This window comes from Muntiacus reevesi, chromosome 8, assembly GCF_963930625.1.
Source record: "Muntiacus reevesi chromosome 8, mMunRee1.1, whole genome shotgun sequence".
Lineage (NCBI taxonomy): Eukaryota > Metazoa > Chordata > Mammalia > Artiodactyla > Cervidae > Muntiacus > Muntiacus reevesi.
The window spans coordinates 54,233,036-54,258,937 of record NC_089256.1 but is presented as its reverse complement, the minus strand read 5'-3'; the positions used below and the strand labels follow the sequence as shown (position 1 = coordinate 54,258,937).

Sequence of the window (25,902 nt, the reverse complement as noted above, 5' to 3'; positions counted from 1 at the left end):
TCTTTAAATTAGCTGTATTTAATAACATTTTGAAGCACCTCTATTTTCTGTAATGACAGGCTTACACTGTACTATCTAAAATTCCTTCTTAGGTACTTAGAAAAGCTCTTTTCACATTTGGTATTGTTGCAGGAAGGGGGACCCCTTCCAGGGCCCGAAACTGGGCTCTTATCTAACACTCAGAAATGAATTGTCCGAGGAGACACATGTGCTGACAAAACAAGAGATTTTATTGGGAAGGGCACCTGGGTGGAGAGCAGGAGGGTGAGGGAACCCAGGAGAACTGCTCCGCCGCGTGGCTCACAGTCTGGGGTTTTATGGTGATGGGATTAGTTTCCGGGTGGTCTTTGGCCAATCATTCTAATTCAGTCTTTCCTGGTGGCACACGCATTGTTCAGCCAAGATGGATGCTAGCAAGAGGGATTCTGGGAAGTGGACGGACAGACAGTGTCTCCTCTCAACCTTTCCTGAACGCTTCCTGTTGGGGGTGGCTTATTAGTTCCTATTCCTTATCAGGATCTCCTGTCATAAAACAACTCATGCAAATGGTTACTATGGTGCCTGGCCAGGGTGGGCGGTTTCAATCAGCGTGCTTCCCCTATGCAGTTAGTCAGCAGTCTTGTCAGTCTAGAAATCTAGTATTCCAGGCTATAGACATTTTCTACTTAATGAGATCCAAGTTCCAAACAAATAGAGTTCAAATAAACTCTTCTCTCTCCCTCTAAATATTTACCCTAGGGAGAAATTACCTCAAAATTTAACAATATTTATTTTTATTGGGGTATAGTTGACATATAACATTAAGTTTCAAGTGTATAATTGTATATATTACAAAATGATCACCAGAATACGTTTAGTTAACATCATCACCTTACTTAATTACAGTTTTTTTCTTGTGATAAGAACTTTTAAGATTTATTCTCTTAGCAATTTTTAGATGTACAGTATAATACAGTCTCCATTTTGTACATTATATCCCCATGACTTATTTATTTTATAACCAGAAGTTTGTATTTTATGACTTTCTCTACCCATTTTGCCCATCCTCCAATCCCTCCTCTGACAATCACAAATCTGTTCTCTGTATCTTTGGGCTCAAGATTTTTTGTTTTGTTGTTTTGTTTTAGATTCCACGTATAAGTGAAATTATATATTATTTACCTTTCTCTTTATAGTCCAACTCTCACATGCATACATGACTCCTGGAAAAACCAAAGCTTTGACTAGACAGACCTTTGTTGGCAAGGTGACGTCTCTGCTTTTTAATATGCTGTCTAGGTTGGTCATAACTTTTCTTCCAAGGACCAAGAGTCTTTTAATTTCATGGCTGAAGTCACCAACTGCAGTGATTTTGGAGCCCCACGAAAACAAAGTCTGTCACTGTTTCCATTGTTTCCCCATCTATTTGCCATGAAGTGATGGGACCAGAGGCCATGATCTTAGTTTGATCAGATGTTGAGTTTTAAGCCAACTTTTTCACTCTCCTTTTTCACTTTCATCAAGAGGCTCTTTATTTCTTCTTCACTTTCTGCCATAAGGGTGGTGTCATTTGCATATCTGAGGTTATTGATATTTCTCCTGGCAGTCTTGATTCCAACTTGTGCTTCATCCAGTCCAGCATTTCTTATGATGTACTCTGCATATAAGTTAAATAAGCAAAGTGACAGCATACAGCCTTGATGTATCTGGAACCAGGCTGTTTTTCCACTAGAGCTGGACTATAAAGAAAGCTGAGTGCCAAAGAATTGATGCTTTTGAACTGTAGTGTTGCAGAAGACTCTTGAGAGTCCCTTGGACTGCAAGGAGATCCAACCAGTCCATCCTAAAGGAGATCAGTCCTGAATATTTATTGGAAGGACTGATGCTGAAGCTGAAACTCCAACACTTTGGCCACCTGATGCGAAGAACTGACTCATTTGAAAAGACCCTGATGCTGGGAAATACTGAAGGCAGGAGGAGAAGGGGGTTACAGAGGATGAGATGGTTGGATGGCATCATCGTCTCAGTGGACATGAGTTTGAGTAAGCTCCGGGAGTTGGGGATGGGCAGGGAGGCCTGGCATGCTGCAGTCCATGGGGCGCAAAGAGTCAGACACGACTGAGCGACTGAACTGACTGAACCTTTCTGTTTCTTACTTTACCTACCAAGATGCCTTCAGGGTCCATTCCTGTCTTTGTAAATGGCAAGATTTAATTCTTTTTATGGCTGAATAATATTGCTCTGTGTGTGTATGTGTGTGTGTAAATCTCAGATTTTCTTATCCATTTATCCATCAATGGGCACTTGGGTTGTTTCATGTCTTGGCTATTGTAAATTATAATACAGTGAACACAGGGTGCGCATATCTTTTTTGAGTTTGTATTTTCATTTCCTTCAGATAAATTCCAAAAGTAGAATTACTGGGTTGTATGGTGGTTCTAATTTTTAAAAAAGTTTTTTTTTGAGAGACTTCTATACTGTTTTTCATAGTGGCTACACCAATTTACATTCTTACCATCAGTGCACAAGGGTTTTCTTTTCTTCACATCTTGCCAACACTTGTTGTTTCTTGTCTTTTTGATAATAGTTATTCTAAAAGTGTGCCGTATGATACCTCTTTGTGGCTTTGATTTGCATTTCCCTGATGATCAGTGATGTTGAACACCTTTTTGTACCTGCCGGCCATCTGTATGTCTCCTTTGAAAAAATGTTCAATCAAATTGTGTTTTTGCTGTTGAGCTGTATGAGTTCTCTATGTATTTTGGATGTTAACCCCTTATCAAATATGTGATTAGTGAATATTTTCTCCCATTCTTTTTTTCTCCCATGCCTTTTTATTTTGTTGACAGTTTCCTTTGCTTTGAAGAAGTTTTTTAGTTGGATGTAGTCCCACTTGCTCTGTTTACTTTTGTTGCATTTGATTTTGGTGTTGAATCCAAAAAAATCATCTCTAAGACAAATGTCAAGAAGCTTACTGCCTGTGTTTTCATCTAGGAGTTTTATTGTTTTGGGTCTTATGTTCAAGTATTTAATCCATTTAGAGTTAATTTTTGTGTATGGTGTAGCTAGATGGTCAGGTTTCATTCCTTTGAATATGGCTGTCCAGTTTTCCTAGCGGTGTTTACTGAAGAGACTGTCCTTTCTTCGCTGTGTGTTCCTGTCTTCTTGGCTGTAGATCAATTGACCATTTATACATCTGGGCTCTCTGTTTCGCTCCATTGATCTGTGTATCTTTCTCTCTCTCTCTTTTTTTTTTTTTTTTGGCTGCACAACTTGCAGGGTCTTAGTTTCCCAAACAGGGATTGAACCCACACTCTCAGCAGTGAAAGCTCAGTGTCCTAACCACTGGACCCCACAGAATTCCCATATGTCATTCTCTTTTTAGCTGCCAAGAAGTCACAGACTTAACACCCTTTCAAATCAATTAAGACTCTTCATTTGATCATTTCATTTGAATGCCTTCCAAGCATCCTTGATCGATATTAAAGCAGAATATTTTCTTAGTTAATTTTCTGGTAGAGAGCAGGAGGCAGCGCCACAGAGAAAGTTTAGTTCTCGAAATCTGAGTGCATTTCCACTGTATTTCTTTCACCAGATGGCTTACTTGAAGGAACAGGGTGTGATCTCCCCTGCTGTCCTCAACTAGGCTTTGGACTGCTCGTGAAAGTGTCATTTTCCTGTAGATGGGCATGAAGTGAAAGTGTTAGTCACTCAGTAGTATCTGACTCTGCGACCGCATAGATTTTGGCCCACCAGGCTCCTCTGTCTGTGGAATTTTCCAGGCAAGAATACTGGAGTGGATTTCCATTCTCTTCTCCAGGGGCTCTTCCCTACCCAGGGATCAAACCTAAGTCTCCTGAGTTGCAGGCAGATTCTTTACCGTCTGGGACACAAGAGGGCTCTGTAGATAGGCATATGATACAGAAACCTATCTTGTCTGTTGACTTTTCCCAATTCCAACTTTCCCAATGCCTATCTAATTCTATTTATTTTTCCCTAAAATCTTCCCTTCTAGTTATGACCAAGCTAATCATAACTCAAGGAGGTTTATCTACTCTTGTGAGTGAGTATGCCACTGTTTCCTGATTGTCCCAAACAACTTGAAAATCTGCATTAAAACTAGCCCAGCCAGCATAAGATCTGGAAACTCTAGGGATGATGTGCAGTTGAAGTAGTTTTCACATTTTGTGTAATTGAGCCAAACCTAAGAAAGCCAGGTTCACTAGTCTTCACTTGTGGTAAGGCAGATGAGCCTGTGGCTTTTGGTTTTACCACAATGCTGGATTTAAAGCTCTAAAAGACGCTGCAGCAGAAAAGTAAACTCTTCATGTGCCCAGAATTTAGTTGTATTTTTTTCTTTACTTTTTCCTCTTTTATATAAAGCAAGTGAATCATGAAGTAAGGCATTTTGATAAAAATTATGTTCATGTACAGTTAATTTGATGGACATAATACACTAGTAGTTCCAGAGGTAATTGCAATTAAGAATCAACTATAATATTTAAAACAAACTAACAAAGGCCAGATTACACCCACACTATATCTATTAGAATCTCAGGGGTTTGAGTCAAAAATGTTCATGTGTATTTAAAGTATCCCAAGTGATTCTGATGTATAGACATGATTGAAAACCACTGATATAAAGAAATAGGCCACTAGAAGTAAATTATTTTTCCTCCCTTCAGTGACACAATTACTGAAAGTCACTGTTCCAGATGGTTAATCTTGTTCACTGCATAAAACATTTTTATTATTTTTGAATATATTACATTGTTGAATACATTGTTGAAAAATTGTAATTTATAAAGGATACCAAGAGGGCAATACAGAAAATTTTGGAATAACCATTAGCATTCACCACTTAAGAGTTATAAAAGGAATATATGCTGCCCTAGCAACTTCACTTTCACTTTTCACTTTCATGCACTGGAGAAGAAAATGGCAACCCACTCCAGTGTTCTTGCCTGGAGAATGCCAGGGACGGGGGAGCCTGATGGGCTGCCGTCTGTGGGGTCACACAGAGTCAGACACAACTGAAGCGACTCAGCAGCAGCAGCAGCAGTGGCTCAGATGGTAGAGAATCTGCCTGCAGTGATTCTTTATGATTCTTTAATGTAGGAGACTCAGATTTAATTGCTGGGTCAGGGAAGACCCCCCTGGGAAAGGGAATGGCAACCTACTACCAGTATTCTTGACTGGAGGATCTCCTGGACAGAGGAACCTGTTGGGCTGCAGTCCATGGGGTCACAAAGAGTTGGACTAACACACACAACAAAGTAAAAAGTCAAAGTTCCTACTAGTCCTCATGTTCCTTTCTCCTCAGAGCAAATAAAACTCTTAAGGTCATTGTGCTCTCTGACATTTCACTTATGTTATATCCTCCTTAAAATTTAACAACATTAAACTGATCAGAGCACTGAGAGAGATCTAAAGCAAGTGAATTTGGAGACTATCAGAGCACAGCCCAGGGCACGGCCGCTGGTTGGTTAGTAGGCACTGTCACAGAACCCTCAGGTGATGCTCTTGCTGTTCCCTCTGAAGTGAGGTCTGCAAGGCTGAGGCGGAAAAAGGGAAAGCCTCTCATCTCCTCCAGCCTTGACAGCTTCGTCTCTTCAGAATTCCAGCTAACTTTCTTTTCTCTAAATTCTTTTTATTTCAGGGACTTAATCTTTTCTCACTTTCTGTTTTACAAAAGCTTCACTTACAGTTCTCTGTATGGTTTACTTCTGTTGGAGAAACTATGTGAGAGGCAGTTTTTACCAGGCAGGCCTGGGTGGGTAACTGTGTTTAAGTGTGTGGATTACCTCTATCACCTCTCCCATGCCTAGGGGAGACAGTTGTTTCCAACACACCCTACACTGAATTTTAGAGTGGATGCAGTACTGTCACAGTTAGATACTGAAGACAGACTTCCTTTTCTTAAATGTTTCAACTTCTCATGAAATTCCTCAGTAGCCTTATTGCACTGACTTTTTTCTAGGAATGAAGCCCAGAGTGATGAAAGAAACAGTTTCTACTCCATCACGAGTGACCCACAGAGATCAGGAATGGTATGATGCTGAAATTGCCAGAAAACTTCAAGAAGAAGAAATTTTGGTGAGCAGAATTTAACACAAGATTTTAGGTGAATCAGTTTTTTGTGAATTGAATCAACCTTGGCATTTATATAATAGGTGTTTTCGTCCTTTCTGTTGAGAAACTGATACCTCGTCCTTTCTGTTGAGAAACTGATACCTTTTTTATGGGTGGAAAAAGCAAGACAACAGGAATAACGTGTCCAGTTTTATTCACTGAGTAAGCATTCAGTTCATTTCAGTTCAGTTCAGTCCAGTCGCTCAGTTGTGTCCGACTCTTTGTGACCCCATGGACTGCAGCATGCCAGGCCTCCCTGTCTATCACCAATCCCTGGAGCTTACTCACACTCATGTCAGTTGAGTCGGTGATGCCATGCACCGATCTCATCCTCTGTCGTGCCCTTCTCCTCCCACCTTCAGTCTTCTCCCAGCATCAGGGTCTTTTCAAATGAGTCAGCTTTTCACATCAGGTGGCCAAAGTATTGGAGTTTCAGCTTCAGCATCAGTCCTTCCAATGAACACCCAGGACTGATCTCCTTTACGATGGACTGGTTGGATCTCCTTACAGTCCAAGGGACTCTCAAGAGTCTTCTCCAACACCACAGTTTAAAAGCATCAATTCTTCAGCACTCAGATTTCTTTGTAGTCCAACTCTCACATCCATACATGACCACTGGAAAAATCATAGCCTTGTTTAGACGTACCTTTGTTGGCAAAGTAATGTCTCTGTTTTTTAATATGCTATCTAGATTGGTCATAACTTTTCTTCCAAGGAGTTAAGCGTCTTTTAATTTCATGGCTGCAGTCAGCATCTGCAGTGATTTTGGAGCCCCCAAAAATAAAGTCTGCCACTGTTTCCATTGTTTCTCCATCTGTTTGCCATGAAGTGATGGGACTGGATGCCGTGATGTTTGTTTTCTGAATGTTGATATTTAAGCCAACTTTTTCACTCTCCTCTTTATTATGCACTGTATAATTTGGTAAAAATAGACCCTGTCTTGGCTAATGATTGCCAGGAGCAATATCAATATCCTCAAATACACAGATGAGCTGAGCTGAAAGACCTCTCCCACCAGATTGTCTCGAGCACAGAGTGCCTTACTCTGCCCTGAACTCCCTCAAGTTGTGTTGACGGCCAGCAGCTGCCACAGCACAGGGTTTAGTCTTTGCAGAGCAGATGGCACATGCCCTGTTTGCTTAGTTGGCACCAACAATCTTGACAAGTGCCAGCTTGTAGTTGACAGTATATATATATATGTATAGTGGAATACTATTCAGCTATAGAATGAGGAAATCCTTCTGTGCCACAGACTCTGTGACTGAACTGAACTGGCTAATGAAAATATACAAACTGATTATCATCTTCAGGGATGTTGATCACAATTAGTTTCAAATACCAGTGGGTTTTTTTTGTTTGTTTGTTTTAATGTAAGCCTTCCCCCCCCCCCCCCCAAATGGACAACTTAAGATTCCAGTTAAATTATACTTTTTGTGTTTTCTGTACCATAGGCTACCCAGGTGGACATGAGAGCAGCTCAGGTTGCCCAGGATGAGGTGCGTTAATGTTAATTTGTTTCGCCATTATTCTTTGGAAATATCCCAGTAATTTTCTACTTACAGCTTTGCAATTTTTGTTTAGGAAATCGCTAGACTTCTAATGGCTGAAGAAAAGAAAGCCTATAAGAAAGCCAGGGAGCGGGAGAAGTCATCTTTGGACAAAAGAAAGCAGCATGACCCTGAGTGGAAGGTAGAGTCTGTTTTTTATTTTTTTTCTCAGTTTGGTCGTATTCTTTAATATTAATCTTTATATAATTAGCCCCCAAACTGTGTTCAATTACTAACAATCTTTTTTTTTTCCATTTATTTTTATTAGTTGGAGGCTAATTACTTAACAATATTGTAGTGGGTTTTGCCATACATTGACATGAATAGTCATGGATTTACATGTGTTCCCCATCCCGATCCCCCCTCCCGCCTCCCTCCCCATCCCATCCCTCTGGGTCTTCCCAGTGCACCAGCCCCGAGCACTTGTCTCATGCGTCCAACCTGGGCTGGTGATCTGTTTCACCCTTGATAGTATACTTGTTTCAATGCTGTTCTCTCAGAACATCCCACCCTCACTTTCTCCCACAGAGTCCAAAAGTCTGTTCTGTACATCTGTGTCTCCTTTTCTGTCTTGCATATAGGGTTATCGTTACCATCTTTTAAAATTCCATATATATGCGTTAGTGTACTGTATTGGTCTTTATTTTTCTGGCTTACTTCACTCTGTATAATGGGCTCCAGTTTCATCCATCTCATTAGAACTGATTCAAATGAATTCTTTTTAATGGCTGAATAGTATTCCATTTTGTATATGTTCCATAGCTTCCTTATCCATTTGTCTGCTGATGAGCGTTTGTTTTTAATGAAAAATACAAGTAAAACTATAATGGGGAGTCCTCTTTTAGGGTAAACTCACAGATATATTTAGGGCATATAAATTATCTGTCTCTCGTATGTGAATCTGACTTATAAGAGTTGTTTCACCATGAAAACTCATATTGAATTCTTGAAAGTAACTATGTAAAGAAGTTACTTATGAGATTGAAAAACTCCTTTCCTTCATTTTAAGACCTACTGAGAGGTAGATGCCTATGGCCACAAGCAGACATAGTTTTACTCTGCTTGCCTTCCAGGAGAATGCAATGTTTTCCACATACTTTTAAGTTTCCACAGGGGCCTTCCCCTCCTCTTTGGACTTTTCTGTTCGCTTATATTGCCCTTCCCTCTTGCTCCTGTGCCAGCTGTCTCTCTTGCCTCTGGCATCACTTGATCCATGGCAGACGGACAGCCATTCTTACCACCAGCCATCATTGCTTATGAAACTACCTAGCATGAGCTTCAATTGTTACCTTCTTCTCGTTAATCAGAAATCGTAGAGACAAAATAGACAGCGACTGCTGTTCATTCTGCCATAGTCTAATTATTGTATGTGGTGACTGCAAGTTTAGTTGAACAGATCTTCCTCATTAGTTTGTCTGGACTTACAGGGAGAAACAAAGATAGATTTTCTTCAGAATAATGTATAATGTTGGGAAGAAGACAGACTATAGACAGCTAACAAATGTGAGGTCACGCTGGCTGAAAAATGCATAATGGAAAATCAAAAGGAGCTGGAGTGAGGATTTATCCTGTAAAGGCTTTCAGGGAGGTAGTCTGTACTGGGCTGGAAGGATGCAACCAGGTGTGTATCCATGATATGGTTGAGGTTGCGCTCGGTTCTTCTCCTCCCTGCTTCCCTCCCTCTCTCAAACAAAATCCTCCCTTGGGCCTCTGATCCTGTCACAGTCTCAGCATATATTTTGAGAAAAGCGAAGAAGGAGAAGTATTGTAATAGTATTTCTCTACTGTTGCCTGTTGCTCAGTTGTGAATCTAAAAGCAAATGAAAATATTATTTCCATGTTATCTATTTACCCTGTTCGTAATTTAGCATTTCTCCAAACAAACATATATCATTTTCATAGAAGGCTTCCCAAATGCTCCTGTTACGTAAATTAAGCTGCAAGTAATTGCCCAAGAGTTCCTCAAGTTCTTTGTTAACTCAGCTATGCTGGAGTAGGTATTTTTAAAGATTGCAAACCAGGAAGGGAAGAGGAAGAAGGTCACATTTCTAGCAAACATCAGGACTTCTGTTATTTTTAGATTCTGTCAGTGGGGCTGGAGTTGTTTCTCTCTAGAATAGCTGGCATGAATGAATATGCCTTATTTCTGGGCTTGAAAGTTTATCATCCCCAAGTCAGATGTTAAGAAATAAGTTTAAGAGCGTGAAGCTGGATTCCATAGACTCTGGGAGTCCTCCAGTTCTGTTACTGAACCAAACTTGGATCTGCTTGCTTTGCACAGTAAAGCAAATCCACTCATATACTGGGCTGTGGTGAAGGAAAGTGTAGCATTTATTGTAAGGCTCCATACATGTAGTCAGGGACAGCTAGTACTCAAAAGACCCAAACTCCCTGGTGGGTTTCAGGAAAGCATTTTAAAAAGATCTGGAGACAGTGTGCTTGAGGTCATCAGGTAGTTCCCGTCTTCCATGTGGTGGGGTTTTCACATCTGTAAAACCACCCGGGAGTGAGCACCGTATACTTTTATCTAAGCACTTCATAAAAGAGCTGCAGCAGAGGACGTGGGGCCGGGGAAGGCTTGAGAGAGTCGTGCTCGTTACAGCTCTTGTCAGCTGCCGTGTAGCTGCCGTGTACTGGTGGGTGACCAAGCGCATCTCTGTGGTCAAGCCTGTTTGTGAGGGTTTAGTCCACTCCTCTGGTTGTACTGACAACCTGCAACACTGTTTCATAACTATAATTTTTTGGTCTCTAAGTGACTGTATTTAAAAATATTTTATGTTGCTAAGCTAGGTGTAAGTAACCTAAAATTATGAAAGGAGAGTTTGACATCATTTAGATAATCTATAAATCTAATCTTTCTGTTTGCTGTTTTCTGTGTGTGTGTCTTTTTTCTTTCCCCCTTAGCCCACAACAGCTAAATCAGCACACTCAAAGTCAAAAGAGAGTGATGAACCTCACCGTTCCAAGAATGACAGACCAGCACGGTAAGATGACACCTGGAAAGGGGACTGAGGATCTTGACCTTGGGGTGAGCAAGAGATACGGGCTGCCTGAAAAGAGTGTTTGTTCCTTGGAGAGGAGATCCAGAAATCTGCAGTTGTGAGGTGGTATCAAGTCTTGCAGGATTATTTTCAAGTTTTGTTTTCTGTTTTAAATTGTGTTGAACAAGTCAAGTCAGGAAGATGGGGAATTTTACAGAAGCTGAGGTAAGGAGAGATGCACTTTTTTGTTAGGACCAGTTCTTATCTCTGGAGTCACTAATTGACTGCCCTCAGTTAAGAAGGGATGAGATTTACCATTTTCTTAAGTAAAATCTCAGGTTTTAAATGTTTACTGAGTTCCATGATCACATTGGTGTGTGCATGACGTTTACACACGTCTAAGTTCATTTCTGTGTGAGTCTCAGTGTCCCAGGCAAATACTCATTTCAGCCACTGCAGACTCTTCTTCATCCCACTACAGCCTGTGGCTGTGGCTGCAGTGTATGTATGCTTGTAGCTTCTCTCGGGCAGTCTGGGGTCCTGGTTATAGAGCAGCTGCTACTTTTCCACTGCAAATTGTCAACATTTAAGTCTTTGGGAAGCAGCCTTTATTTTTTCTTTATTGTTTTCTGTTGCTTTTCAAGGAAAAACTGATTGGAAGAGGAAGAGAGAATATTAAATAGGAAAAGACAAAAGTAACACTAAATCTGACATTTGAAAACTCTAAATTATTGAAACTTTGTACAGTATTTTGGTCCTGATTATTGATATATTTACTAATTGTTAAAGCATAAGTTTTATGACATTGAAAAATATACACTCTTGTTGTCACTCACTGTTCACGATTGAACTACTAGACTTATTTCCTTAAATAATATATTTAATGTTCTTGAAAAGCCATACTCTGGTTTTAAACCCATGGGCTTTCAGAAGATAATACCTTTCAGAAAATTATATCAGATTGTAAAACATTTAGGGCACAGTAGTGTAGTTTGTCTAATTGTATGCAGTTGGTTCTTCTTATAGCTTTTAGTTACCCACATGCCAAATGTCTTTTAAAGCAAATTTTAGATTTAGTTCAGCTTTATTTATATCCCTGCACAACATCCAAGTACAATAAGAAGAACTAATCCTGTTCTCAGTAGGTAAATAGGTAGGTGTTGCTTATTATGCCTCTTTTTTTTAAAATAAAGGGAATTAAAATCATCGTTAGAGTTATTTTGCAGCCTTTGAAGTCCTTGGACTTTTTAGAACACCAGTATTTTTGACAGCATATGATAGAACAGCCTGAAATGTCTATTTAAAGGATTTATTAAAGTTGAAAACAACTTTCTGAAATGTAATGGGTTCTCTTAAAAATATTTGATATATTGAAAGAGCGAATAATCAAATGATCCTGTGTTAAAACTGGCCATTGTAAATGAGTGAAAAGTGGCCTATGACTAGTAAAACTGAAGTCGTTTTTTGACTTAAGATGAATATTTGTCTTTAGCTATTAAAATAAAAAATATTTCTATTTTTTAATAAATACTAAAAAAAAATCTTTCTTTGCAGAAAGACTATGGCAAAGCAAAATGAATAAGAATTTTATGAAACCTGCATTTTCATAGTTAAAACCTGTAGCTTATGTTCTTATTATAGATAACTTGTACAATTAATGTTAGAAGGTATGCTTTGTTAAGGTTAGAGTCTATGGTTTCCTCTTTCGTATTTAATCATGGTGGAAGATGAGTTAACCGTTTGTACAGAAAGAGATGGTTTCAGGGATTGAGAAACATGGGGCTTGCTAGTTCGAGATGTTTTCTTCAGTGTAGTACTAATAGTGGTACAGGGGAAGCAGGTTCTCATGTAGAGCTTATCACAGTCATGGTTAGAAGTCATTTTCATTGTCCATTACAGACTTCTGCTCTAAAAAACAGAAAACTAGTTGGCAATCTGAATTAACTCCAATTCTTTGTAATTGGAAAAAGTTTTAACCTAAGTTCTAACCTGTTTTAACTACAGGATTTTGTATTAATAATGCTACTTGGTATTTTGGTTTTGTATTTTTCCCTTAGAAAAACTTAAGGATTTTATAAATGTCATTTGGTTCCTACAGTGTTCTTATGAATATGAAATATATTTTTCTCCACTTATTCATTTATCCAGTATTTATTGAACCCCATAATAATTGCCCAGACCCAGAGTAAGTGGCCGTCAACAAAAATTTTCTTGCTCTTATGAAATTTATAATCTAAACAGATAATTATGCAGCTAACTACTATAATTGTGTTAAATGCTAAGGATGAAAAATGCAGGTTGTTAGAAAAGCATAAGGAGACATTTAACCTAGTCTGGTATCTGGGAAGTCTTCTTGAAGAAATGAATTTTGAGTGAATTCTGAAGTATATTTGGTTTTATCACTAGCTTAAATATATAAATCATTTCATAAGAACAGTTAGAAACAGGTAATCCTAATACATCGGAAACTATAAAACAAACTATTAGTTAATAAGATTTTTCCAACTTTGGATTTAAATACCCCTAACTGAAATAACTGTCTCCAGTGCAACAAATAATTTGGTAGGACCCCTGGAAGCATTAACCCAAGATTTGTTCTCCACATAAGCAAAAAATTAATAAAACAGCACACCAGATAACTGAGGGTATCCTAGACTGATTTGTTTATCCTCATGGGGGCGTCCTAGAGGATTTGTTGGCATCCTAACCTTGGTTCAGCACCTCAGCATCCCTTTCCTTGGTGAAGAGTTTTTCTGACAGTGTCAGTTGCCTTGCGTTTCTCCAGTATTCGGTCATCTAATGAAGATAATGAAAAGAGTAACATACAGACCCTGCCACCCTGATTACAAATCCTGTTTTCTTGAGTGTAAATTGCTTCTGTAGTTAACATTCTTAATTCTGGAGTCAGATTGCTTTGTCTCAGCTTTACCTGCCAAGACTTATGTTACTTTTTAAAGGTGAATGTTCTAAGTGTCTGTGAATAATGAAAGAAAAACATTTACTTAATTTCTAATATTTATAAACAAATGATTCCATGCTGTTAACACACAGTTTGAGCACACCTTTGGGAAACACCAAAAAAATGAGAGATTTTGTTGTCCAGCTTTATCAATGCCAAGTGTCTGTAAAAATCCGTTATATAATTAAAATAATAAAAGTTTGGAGTCTTAAAAATTTCCCATTTTTTTTTACAGTTGTCTTGTTTTGACATGAAGTTGCACATGTATTAAAACGGTCCTTTCCTTCTCTAAGCTCTGCTCTGCCACCTAGTGGTGTAACAAACTTCGCTTTAAATTTTCTGTGTTGAACAATGTCCCCATCTCCCTCCCTTCTTAGCTGCAGCCTTTTCTCCCTTAATTACTTTCTTCCCCCATCTGTCTGTTCCTTTCTTTCTCTTTTTCTTGATGAAACCTGTGAAAACAAAATATATTTCTCACTAATGGCAGTGATCCTATCCCACGAATCTTTGTTTATCTATCCCTTAGCACAGTGAATGAATGTGAATGTATTAATGGCTCAGTCGTGGCCGACTCTTTGTGATCTCGTGGACTGTAGCCCGCCAGGCTCCTCTGTCGATGAGATTCTCCAGGCAAGAATACTGGAGTGGGTTTCCATTTCCTTCCTCCAGGGGATCTTCCTGACCCAGGGATTGAACCCAGGTCTCCCACATTGCAGGCAGATACTTTACTGTCTGAACCACCTGGGAAGCCCACCAGTGCCTCACACTCATTAGCACAATGCCCTCACAATTATTAGATGCTCAGAAGATACTTGTTTTTATTGAATTATGTGCATCAAAACAAAGAAACAAGGTAAATAATTTATCCAAGGTTATACAACTGGCTAGGAACTACCATGAGGATTCTGAAATATTCTGGCTTTGCATCTCCACCGAAACTGTGTTTTCTAAGTGATCCAGTGAGGGGTAGAGTCATAGTCATCACTACGTAGAGTAGCTCTTTAAATCTTGACTTTTCTTAGGCCACCGCCACCTGCCATGACAGATGCTGAGGGTTTGGATTACACTTCTTCTGGAAACCAGCATAATTCCACACGTCACTACTCAAAGTCAGAGTCTTCTCATAAAGGTAAGACAAGAGTATTTTCAGCTGTAAGATCTTTTTTTAATAATCACCATGCTATAGTGGAAAAATCAGGTGCTATATTATAGATCACTAGAGTGGAAAAATAAGTTTGTCTTCTTCTGAGCAGATCATTATATTATTCTTCATTTATTAGAGGGCTTCCCTGATAGTTCAGTTGGTGAAGAATCTGCCTGTAATATGGGAGACAACGGTTCGATTCTCCTGGGTTGGGAAGATCTACTGGAGAAGATCATTAAGTTATTCTTCATTTACTAAAAAATTTAAAAAATGATTTAAAAATAGGAAGCAGAAACCTTACATTGGATGGAAGATTTTCTGTGTGGACTTAGTTGAGCTTTGAACAACACAGTTTTGAACCACTTGAGTGTCCATTTATACATGGAATTTTTCTTTTTCCTTCCTGTAGTGAATACTGTAGTACTATACCATTCATGTGGGTGGGTCAGCAACAAATACACAGAGGGCCTCTGTAAATTGTACGTGGATTTTCAGCCATGAGAAGGGTCAGTGTCTCTAACCCTCCCTGCATTGTTCAGGGGTCAACAGTATTTGCGTTTTCTTCTGGGAGAGTTCATAGCTTTTTTCAGATTCTTAATGGGTGGCTTTGTCGCCCATTTAGATCTCTTGGACTTTTACTGTCCTGGCTATTGTTTCCCATCAGCCCATGACTCTCTCTTAATTAGATTAAAGTACACAGATACACATACGCATCACAGAAACATCACACAGAAGAAAAATGGGGTGAAGAAAAATGGGGCAAAGAAAATGAGGAAAGAACATGAGATCGAAGTTGGACCAGATCTTTAAAATGAAAGGAACAATCAGGTCTGTCTCCTTTACCAATGATAGGCATTGACTTAAATGTGTAATTTTATGACGGTCATAAAATGAGATAATGAAAATGTAGTTTCTTATATTAATTTGCTCATCTAAAAATATAGGTGATTTTAATGGTGTCAGCATTGTCAGGATTATAGAAGTAAAATACATGAAAGCAGATTGCAAAGACTTCACAAATATTAGGTCTTATTAGTTGATGTTTTTTATTTTTTATGGTTTTTGAAGATTTCTTAGGTGATGTTTTCATTATCTTTTCCCAAATCTAATGATTACCTTTCCAAGCTTACTTAAATTTTCTTTTCTGCAGTGATATACAAGATACCAATGCACAGGTGCCACTCCAAACCCTTGAAATTAGAATTTTGGGGGACACATTTTGCCAGACGTTGTATTTTTTTTAATCTCTCCTTATTATCCTCCAATTAAAAATAAAAATAATAAACCGTTCTCCTTCTCCTGTTCCCCTATCATTCTACCATTTATCCAATGTTGAGAATAAGACAAAAAGATGAGATTAGTTGAACATTATCAAAACAACCCATACACTACGATTTTCATCAGTTGGTGACCTTTTCAGCATCCCTTGTTTAACTCATGATTTCTTTCTCAAATTATATACAGGCATTACTTTTAGGGGGTGCACTCATGTCCTTGCCATACATTTGATACATAATACTAAGCCAAGATATTGATTCTGAATATAAGTACAGTTTCCCTAGGTACCTCTCTGCAGCAGATTGGTTCCAGAATTCCCGAGGATCTCAAAATCTCTGGATTCTTAAGCCACTTAGATAAAATGTCATATAGTATTTGCACATGACCTACGTACACCCTCCCCTAAACTTTAAATCATCTCTAACTTACTTATATTAATAATGCATAATACAATGTAAATGCTCTGTAAATACTTCAAACATATATCAAATTCAAGTTTTGCTTTTTGGAGCTTTCTGGGATTTTGTTTTTTTTCTGAATATTTTCAATCCATGCTGGATGGAGAACCCACAGATATGGAGAGCCAATTTGTATGCTTACAACCAAGAACAAACAAAACATATGAACCATTTGAAATGCATAGAAATATAGATAACATTGTTTTATTTGAACAGGGAGAAAGACAGTGTCTCTGAGATTTTTTCCTTATAATTGTTTTTCTTCCTTTTTCCTTCTCTCCTCAGGTTTCCATTATAAATCGTGAAAACCTAGGAATCTGCCTTGAAAATGGACTCACTGTAGCAAAATTACTGGATGATACAGAACGCATTCCATGCTTATTTTTTCTTCCTCTATTTTGTATTCCTGAGATTTATCCTCAAGTGTTTTTTGAACCATGAATAATTTTCATTCATTTAAAATGTTTTGGTTATTCCTGATCACTTGGGCAGTACAAGAAAATCTAGCTTCTGAATATTGGCCATCTCTATGGAGCATATGCTTCCTGGGGTGTAGTATCTAAGAGCTCTATAAAATGCCATTTTCATTAGGTATGGAGTATTGATATTTAATGAATAGGCTTTACTTAGCAATTAGGATTTTGTGGAGGTAGTGATTGAAGTAAAACATAATGTTTGGATGCAATGCAGAATAAAAGAATATAAGAAATAGCTTTTTGGTGCATTAGTGTATGATATATTAAAAGATAAGAGACTTTTGCTTTTTTTTTTTTTTTTTTTTTCCTATTCAGGGAAAGAAAAAAATCACAACCGTAAAGTATTTAAAAAGAAAAAAAAAGGAACAGTTGAAATATGTAACTGACTGTAGAGGTTTTATGTATCCTTACACACCCTCCTGGGAAAATTGGCCTAGATCTCATTCAATAACACCGTCTCTGCCATTGCCTCCTCAATAGCAAAAATTCTGAAGCCTCTGGGCATTGAACCATTTTTTAGTACTTATTGGCAAAAATTTATTTCTAAGAAGTTTTAACTCAAGTTTGCAAGATCAATTAAAGATGAAAAATTTTGTATCCCTTCTCTTATTTTACATTTACGTATAAAGCCAAGGGAATTAGAATTGGAAAGATGTTTATATAAGTAATGATGCTGTCATTTTCTCTGGCTGTAAGATTGAATTTTTCCTCTTGCGTATAAAACATAACAGCATTGCTTGGCAACTTCTTAAAAATATTTTGTGTTATCTGTCAATAAGCAGATTAATTGGACTTGAAGTTGATAAAGAAACTCTTCATCCAAGTATTTGGTCCTGCACATATGTTAGTGACACATGGGCGTTGGATTCCTTTGTGCCAGACCTTAAACCCCTCTTCGGGAAATCTGGGGTTTTTGTTAATCTTCTAGCCTCATGGAAATGCTTCTCTTTCCATACCAGTTAATTAACATAAATATCAGTCATGCTGTATATTCAGCGTATTTATACTTGAGAAAAAAGTTGTTAATCCATTCCTTTCTGGCTGGGAACTGCCTTCTGTTTGCCTTATCTTTTGAAATAGTCTTTCTAGTTGGGCAATATTCACGAAGTTTTTTAGACTAGCTTCTCAGAGTATTTGGGTTTTTCATTTTGAGGAATAGCTTTAGTTTCATAGTTTTTAGATTGTATAAACTTAAGTAAAGGATACTTAAGAGTTAAGTTTTGAGAAAATAATAATCTAGAAATAAAACCCTTAAGGTTGTAGTCATTTTGGAGAAATAGGGAAAGGGAAAAGAACAGAACTTTGCATGTCCAGGATGAAATGACTGAGGAAGAAAAATCTTCAGTTAAATAGACAAGAGGAAACCAAATGGAGGTCCTAGCCTTAAATCAAATTCCAGAGGATGTTTTCAATATCAAAGGTTAGGCCTTGTTGATTCTTGGTAATGCTATATTTTTCTTTGTCTGCCCTGTGATTTTGCTTCATGTTTTAAGAAGTTTTTTATGGTAGCTTTAAAGAAAAGAAAAACAATGTATTTTTATTTGAAAATCAGGCAAATGGGCAACGTCATTTGCCATATTTTTATTTTATAAATGTTTATTTTTCTATCTCATACAATGATCAGTTCTTCTTTGCAAATTCTCCATTTATCCTTTCATGTACTACTTCATGCAATCATATTTATTACTGTAAAATGCTAACTGGGTGTATTTTACTCAAATAATGTCAGGTCACTTTACACGTAACCAGGATGTTAGTGTTTCAGCTATGTTAGTAAGTGACCAAAGGTAGTATTTCCCTTGTTACACACAATTCAACATCTGTATTAAAAATTCGTTATTTTTTTTAATGTTTTTAACAGATGAGAGTTTTAAAATATTTTAATTTAATTTAATTTTTTTTTTTTGTAAAGCAAACACTTTTTAAGGAGTATCAGAGTAATTCTTTCCCTGTGAATAAGAAGACATATCAAACAACCAGTTGAATTCCCCTTATTCTCATTCAAATAGTGTAATTGTTAATTATTGTTAATTTTGAGACTATAGAAGCAACTGTGTGTGTCCATGGAATATTCCAGGCAAGAATACTGAAGTGGGTTGCCATTTCTTACTCCAGGGGATCTTTCCAACCCAGGGATCGAACCTGGGTTTCATGCATTGCAGGTGGATTCTTTATCACTGCACCACCTGAGAAGCCCCATTTAGAGGCAACTAGCACTTTATTTTAAGAAACTGCCAAACATCTTCACTGTGTTCTCTGCTTTCCACTTGTCATTTTTATATAAATATGGAAGCATTTATTTTATTTCTTTTCCTATTGCTGGAACACACGCAGTTTTAATTTTTAGATCCACAGTGTATTATGCTTTAATGTTGTGATGTAAAGTAATCATTCTGGCCTTGGAAAATCTCCCTGTTTCCATACGTCTGTTCTCCCAGGGGCCAGACCCCATTAACATCAATGTTACCGAATGAGCGCAGTGTGTTGTGGAGCCTTATCATGAGTCTGCTGGACAAGGACACCCCATCACCCCAACCTAACTTTTTGTAAGTAATCACCTGGAAGCAAGGTTAGAAAAGGGTCAGTTAAAATGTTCTGAGTTGAAAAAAAATGTAACTGTATTGTCAAATTGTTGTTAGACATAATTTTATTGGGCGACTGGATGGTTGCTTCATATGCTTTAAAATGACACTGAGATTTTTAGAATGTGACTTTGCACACAGTGACTTAATATTCATCAAGTGAGTTTACAATAACCAGCAGCAGATGAACTGCAGAAAAGACTTCATGGGTTTTGATCATAGGGAAACATCTGAAGTAGAAAAGACATGGATAGATGCTCCCAAGAGGAAAACCTTTCGAGAATAGCAGTGGCCACTTGGATCTAGATCAACATATTCCAAGAAGCACGACCTTGGGCCTTGTGCTCCACTGAACTCAACTGAGAAAATTAGGAACCGAACCTGTTTTCCCCTTTTCTTTGCCTGGCCTGCAGCAGAACTGGATGATGAATAAATCCATTGCTGACTTTGTCCATACCTTTTGCACAATGTCGGGACTTTTCAGTATAAATCTACTGTTTAACTGATAATTATTTTTCTTTAATGCTGTCAGATATTCTCCGAATTTTGTCTTGTGCCAAATTGCTCTTTAGAAACCCCTGGTATAATATGGTGCATTCAGTTTACCACAAGAGTGGTTAACATTTTAGGACCTTGATTTTTAATGAGTATTGCCTTTATATAAAAACCACGTTGGGGGAGATTATTCATTTATTCAGTGTTGATTTTCTTGAAAGGTAACTGTAGTGATTGTAATATCCTCAGCCTTCTAAAAGCACGAGACTGCCACGTAAGCAGCTTTCTGAAGAACTGAGGACAAAACAGAACATGCTCTCAAAGGCTTGCTTCCCTTTGGTTTGTGTTGGGGACTTTAATGTAGAAAGGGAACCCTTGCAGTAGATTTCACTGTTACATAGTGTGTACTATCCTGATGACATCATTTTTTTAGAACCAAACATACAAAAATCAAAACCAGGTGTTTGAGCAAAAAAAAAAAAACACGAACATTTTTAATAATACTTTGTCTATTGCTTACAGCTCAGAGTCAGAGGAGTGATTAGATAGAGTGATCCCATTTTTCCCTCTGTCTGGCGGTGCCTGTGTCTGAAAGCCATAACTGCTGGTCTTGCTGGTGACAGGATCTTTTCCTCCCTCGCCTGTCGCAGGTCAGCTGGGCAGGGAGGCGCGCACGGAGACTGTCCTGATGGTGACGCACAGGGCTCAGCCTCACCCAGGGCTCTCCAGAAAGTCTCTTTCATCCCTGGTGGTACATAAGATCATCAAAGGGAAGACTTGAGGCTGCTGTTGCTCCTGCCATTTAACTCTCATTAGAAATGGTAGATTTATTTCTAAAGAAGTCAAGAAGGGAAGGGTAAAGAAGGAAACCCTCGCTTCTACAGAGTCACTTCTCATGAGACTTACACTTATGTCAGCAACATCTGTGAGGAGCAGTATTGCCTTAAATTAGTTTGATTCTGACCAAGGTCAGTGTACTGTATTTCCTTAGATGAGTGACTGTCAACTCTCCATTGAGGTATCAAATTCACAGGTGAGCCCCAAACATCCGTGTCATCGGACGTTTTGGACCTCCTCCCACCGAGCTGTGGGTGACGGACACGGTGAGAGGTGTGCCATCATTTCAGGTCTGATGAGCAGTGGCATGATCAGGAAGGCTGGTGGTCGGAGAGTGAGAATTTCCTGAGCTCATTCTTCAGATGATCACTTCTTGAATAGTTGAGAGTTGACTGTCTTCATTTCCTATGGTGTTTGTGTATATGTTTCCAAAGGTTCTGTTATGCAGTGAAGTCAGTCATTCTGTAAAAATGTTGCTAACTCTCTTGTGTATTGAAATGCATACAGACGTTAACAAAAAAGGAGAAAAACCAAACAAAACAGAGACATTTACTCAAATGGCAGATTTGTTGATGTGAAAAGTGTTTCTATTTTATTACTTTCAAGCGAAAATCAGAAAAACTTTTGCTAGGGTAGGGAAGACACCAGAGTGGTTTTTTAGGCTTGCATTTGATGCCACAGAGTAATACAATGTCATCTAAGTAGTCATGTTGATTTGTGGAAATGTCTGGTCCTAAAGATCACTCTGCCCTTAAATATTTGTGAACACTGCCTAGAAATATGTTCCTAATAGACTTAAATGTTTTTGTGTATTCTCAGCAAACTAGAAAATGTTTCTGTCACTTTTGAGTAAATTTGCATAGCCTAAGGAGCCGGCGCTGTGCTGAATTCAGCATTTCAGATAAGGACAGAGTTAATTGTGTAACTTGATGCCCCATGACTCATTGCAGAGGTTCATATAGAAAGAATGGAAGAATTGAAAGACAGGGTCTGAGTGACGTTTCCTTCACAAAAGAGCAAGGGTTAAGGACAGCGAAGAGAAAGTTGAGAGGATATACTGTTACACCTCATATGCTTGGGAGAAGCTTTTGTTGCCCTGAGTTTTGGACCATAATTGCTAAAATAGTTTCTAGCTGTTAAATATAATGGGAAGGTTTTTGATGTTAGAATTTTTTAAATTTCTCATTGAATTAGTCGCTGGGATCCCTGTAGGTTGTAACTTCAGGTTTGCCATCAACTGAAAGCCAAATGCCATTTCCCAGCTATAGCTGTATTTTCCACCTGCCTCTTAAAAGCAAAGTAGTATTTGTTCATGAAGTATTATGAGATGATAGGATATAAAAATGATATTCCAAAGTGAGAATTCTCTGTAAATGCAGTTTTCCTTAAGAAGAATCCATCCCAACACACTATTGTATTTTGATGGGTGCTGAATTATAAAGTACAGGAGTTTTTCATATGAATCATCTCTTAGGAAGTTTGAGGTGTGCTGTCGTTTGTCTCAAAATTTGGAAAAGTACGCTCTTGAGAGAGAGAGATTAATAACTGCACCGTGCCCAAAAGGTTTTGGATGCTTTGGTAAAAAGCCCTTTGACATTTAGAATGTGGATGTTTAAACAAGTGAGATGTTGCACTTACCAGTTTGTAGCCAAGCCCTAGGGGAAAGGCAGCTTTGAAATAGTTATTTCACAGAATTGAACAGAACCTTAATGGAATAGAGTTTCTGGCTTCAGTTCAGAAAAAGAGGAGGCCACCTCAAATCACATGCCTGTCTAGAGATTAATGAAACCGAGAGACACTGTGGATGCCTTAGGGGTGACTGATACTGGGTCCTGGCAGGTGTGTGTGCATCCTTCTGGACAAGGCTTATGGAAGCAGAGTATTTCGGTTCACCGTCACGCAGCACACATTCCTGCTCACGACCCCTTTGGGGAAATGAGAAACACGGTGCTGGAGACGTCCTTGTGTCTCGGGCGGCTGAGGTGGCGATGTCTGTCCAGCACTCAAGCCTCCTCCAGTGCCGCTTACACATCTCCATCTGTTCATCTGTGCAAGCTTGTGTTTCCGTGTTTCATTTTTTACACCTCGCTTCCCATTTGATTCCTTTAACATCAGGTTTAACATTGATATTATGAATAATTTTTAAACCAAAGTATTGTATAAGTCTTGTTTTCCTGAATGGCTGGTGGCAAACACCAACCTTGTCATTTGCTCTTAATAAAGTCATTCATTTGTTACATCAATGGTCTCTGTCTCATGTTTTCTTTACTGCATTCAAGGACTTGGGGAGTTCTATGAACATTCATTTGTTTTTTCTTTATAAAGTTAACCCTAAAATATCATTTAACAACGGTAGCTTTTTCTCTTATACTGGTTACTGTAACCATGTATAACATTATTCTGATGCCTGTGTGCTGTGTCAGTCACTCAGTTGTGTCCCACTCTGTGTTACCCCATGGACTGTAGCCTGCCAGGATCCTCAGTCCATGGGGATTCTGCAGGTAAGTATACTGGATACTGGAGTGGATTGCCATGCCCTCCTCCAGGGGATCTTTCCAACCCTGGGATCAAACCCAGGCCTCCCACGTTGCAGGCAGATTCTTTACCAGCTGTGCCAGGGAAGCCCAAGAATCCTGGAGAGGGTAGGCTGCCCCTTTTCCAGGGGATCTTCCTGAACCAGGAATTGAACTGGGGCCTCCTGCATCGCGGGCAGATTCTTTACCAGCTGAGCTACCAGGGAAGCATACATTGATGCCTAGTACATTAACTCAATGTATTCAACTCAATGTACTCAGCAAGTATTCCCAAGTCTAAACCATTAGAGAAATGGCTTTGTTTTGTGTATGGTGGTTGATAGCTTGGCTGATTTATTTGAAAGAAAAACATGAGTGAGAGTTCACACAATAATCTGAATGATTACACTCCATGAGGCCAAAAACAGTCTGCACCACATATGTATTCCATGGATGTTGAAAATAGACATCGGTAATAACTACCATTTATTGTACATTTTAGCTTTATGAGGTGTGTTTCTTTATCTAATTTTGTTTGCTAGACTAGCCATGTTGTGGAAACTGATTCTGCAGAAATTCAGCTGGTTACTTAAAACTAAGACACTATTTTCAATGACTATTAAACTGATTTAAGAGAGAGAACTATTTAGTTTCTCTGAACCAGACCCTAGACTTCACTTTCTTCTTTGGCAAATGTTACAGGGAGTCTAAGTGATCTCTATTATGTATTTATACTACTGTGAAAATGTGCTAAGGAAACCCAATCCAAAATTGGAGTTGGGAAGCCTCGAGAGGAGGGCTCTTACACGTCCCACGCATTGCTGCTCCTGTAATTTAGCAGGAGGAAGGAAGATTTCCTCTCTCACTTGGCAACTCTAAGCTGCCCTAGGTTTCAGCCAATGAGAAGACGCCACCACTTTGAAATCTCATTCTCCTCAAACAGACTTTTGTTTGAAACAGCCCTTCACTTTGTTCTCCTGACTTGCTTATGTTTCAACATAGTTTGCTTGTCCCAAATTGCAAGTCCTTTTCCCAAATACCCTCAGTTTTGCCTGAACAAAATTGCTCTTTGCTCTGTTTTAACTGTCAGTGCCAGACCCCTGCACCAGTGACGTGCAGACATTGCTTTCTTTTTTTTTTTTTAATTTGAAGAAATTCAGTGTGCTGAATTCAGCCTTCAGTTTCTAAAGAATGGATGAAGCTTGGTAGGGATAAAAGTTTGCACACCCAGAAGACAAAACTTTAAGTACATAATTAAGGTAACTTCCTATAATCTGCAGCAGGAGGTACCCAGTATTCTTGGATAGGTCTTGTGCATATGGCTGGGTCTGAGTGTCAGGCTCTGGCCATGTGGTGTGGAGAGGAAGCACACGGGATTCCCCCTCCTATAAAGGCATCCAGAAGAATCTTAGCCACCTTCTATACTCTGGAAATTTGGAGACATCTCTGAGAGGACTTGGGGCTACACCATGTCATAGGGTAGGGATTTGAAGAAATCTCACCCACATATCTGGAGAAAGAAATGGAAACCCTCTCCAGTATTCTTGCCTGGAGAATCCTGTAGACAGAGGAGCCTGGTGGGCTGCTGTCCATAGGGTCGCATAGAGTCGGACAAGACTGAAGCGACTTAGCATGCATGCATGCATTGGAGAAGGAAATGGCAGCCCATTCCAGTGTTCTTGCCTGGAGAATCCCAGGGACAGAGGAGCCTGGAGGGCTGCCGTCTATGCGGTCGCACAGAGTCGGACACGACTGAAGCGACTTAGCAGCAGCAGCAGTACCCACATATTAAGGGACAGAAAGATCACGTGTTTCTTCCCTGTTATATCTGAGTCACGTTCTTAAACAAACATGAGCTGAACACTGCAGGAAAGCCATGACTAAAGAAATCAACAGGAGTAAGGAGGCCTCCTGGGTCCTAGTCCTGGCTTTGCTGTGAACTTGGTTCAGAGCCCCGGGACACCACTTAATCTTTCTACTGATAAGCTTGTTGGAGTGAGGGTTGGTAATCTGTAAGCACTGCTTCAGTTGTAACATTCTAGGGTCCTGTCAAGATGTGTTGGGCTCCTTTAAGAGGCTCTGGAAAGAGAAGAATCTCATGCACTACTGGGGGCCTGGAAAACCACAAACTTCCCAGGCATTCATTTGAAGGGCCTCATTTCCGACCTTGTATCCTTAAAATAAACAAACAAACAAACAAACTCATTTTTGGCAAATATTATACATGTTTAAGAGGTACAGTGTGATGTTTTGATGTACATATACATGTGAAATGATTATCACAATCAAACTAGCATAACCATCACCTCTCATAGTTACCTGTGTGTGTGTGTGGTGAGAACACTTGGGATCTACTCTCTTAGCAAACCTCAGTGTGGAGGTTCCTTAAAAAAGTAAAAATAGAATAACTGTTGTTCAGTCACTAAATCGTGTCTGACTCTTTGCAACCCCAAAGACTAGAGCACACCAGGCTCCCCTGTCCTCCACTCTCCCAGAGTTTGCTCAGATTCATGTCCATTGA

At 38.9% G+C, this 25,902-nt stretch overlaps 1 protein-coding gene across 1 annotated transcript in view; it reads left to right on the top strand.

Annotated features, from left to right (window-relative positions):
- The window catches only part of CCDC50 (coiled-coil domain containing 50), a 69,043-nt gene extending 45,938 nt beyond the window's left edge, over positions 1 to 23,105 (top strand). The window contains 6 exon segments of the mRNA XM_065943649.1: positions 5,960 to 6,075; positions 7,563 to 7,607; positions 7,693 to 7,800; positions 10,563 to 10,642; positions 14,621 to 14,727; positions 16,764 to 23,105. Coding sequence (XP_065799721.1) covers positions 5,960 to 6,075; positions 7,563 to 7,607; positions 7,693 to 7,800; positions 10,563 to 10,642; positions 14,621 to 14,727; positions 16,764 to 16,783 — 476 coding nt within the window. The 3' untranslated portion in view covers positions 16,784 to 23,105.
- The last annotated feature ends 2,797 nt before the right edge of the window (positions 23,106 to 25,902 follow it).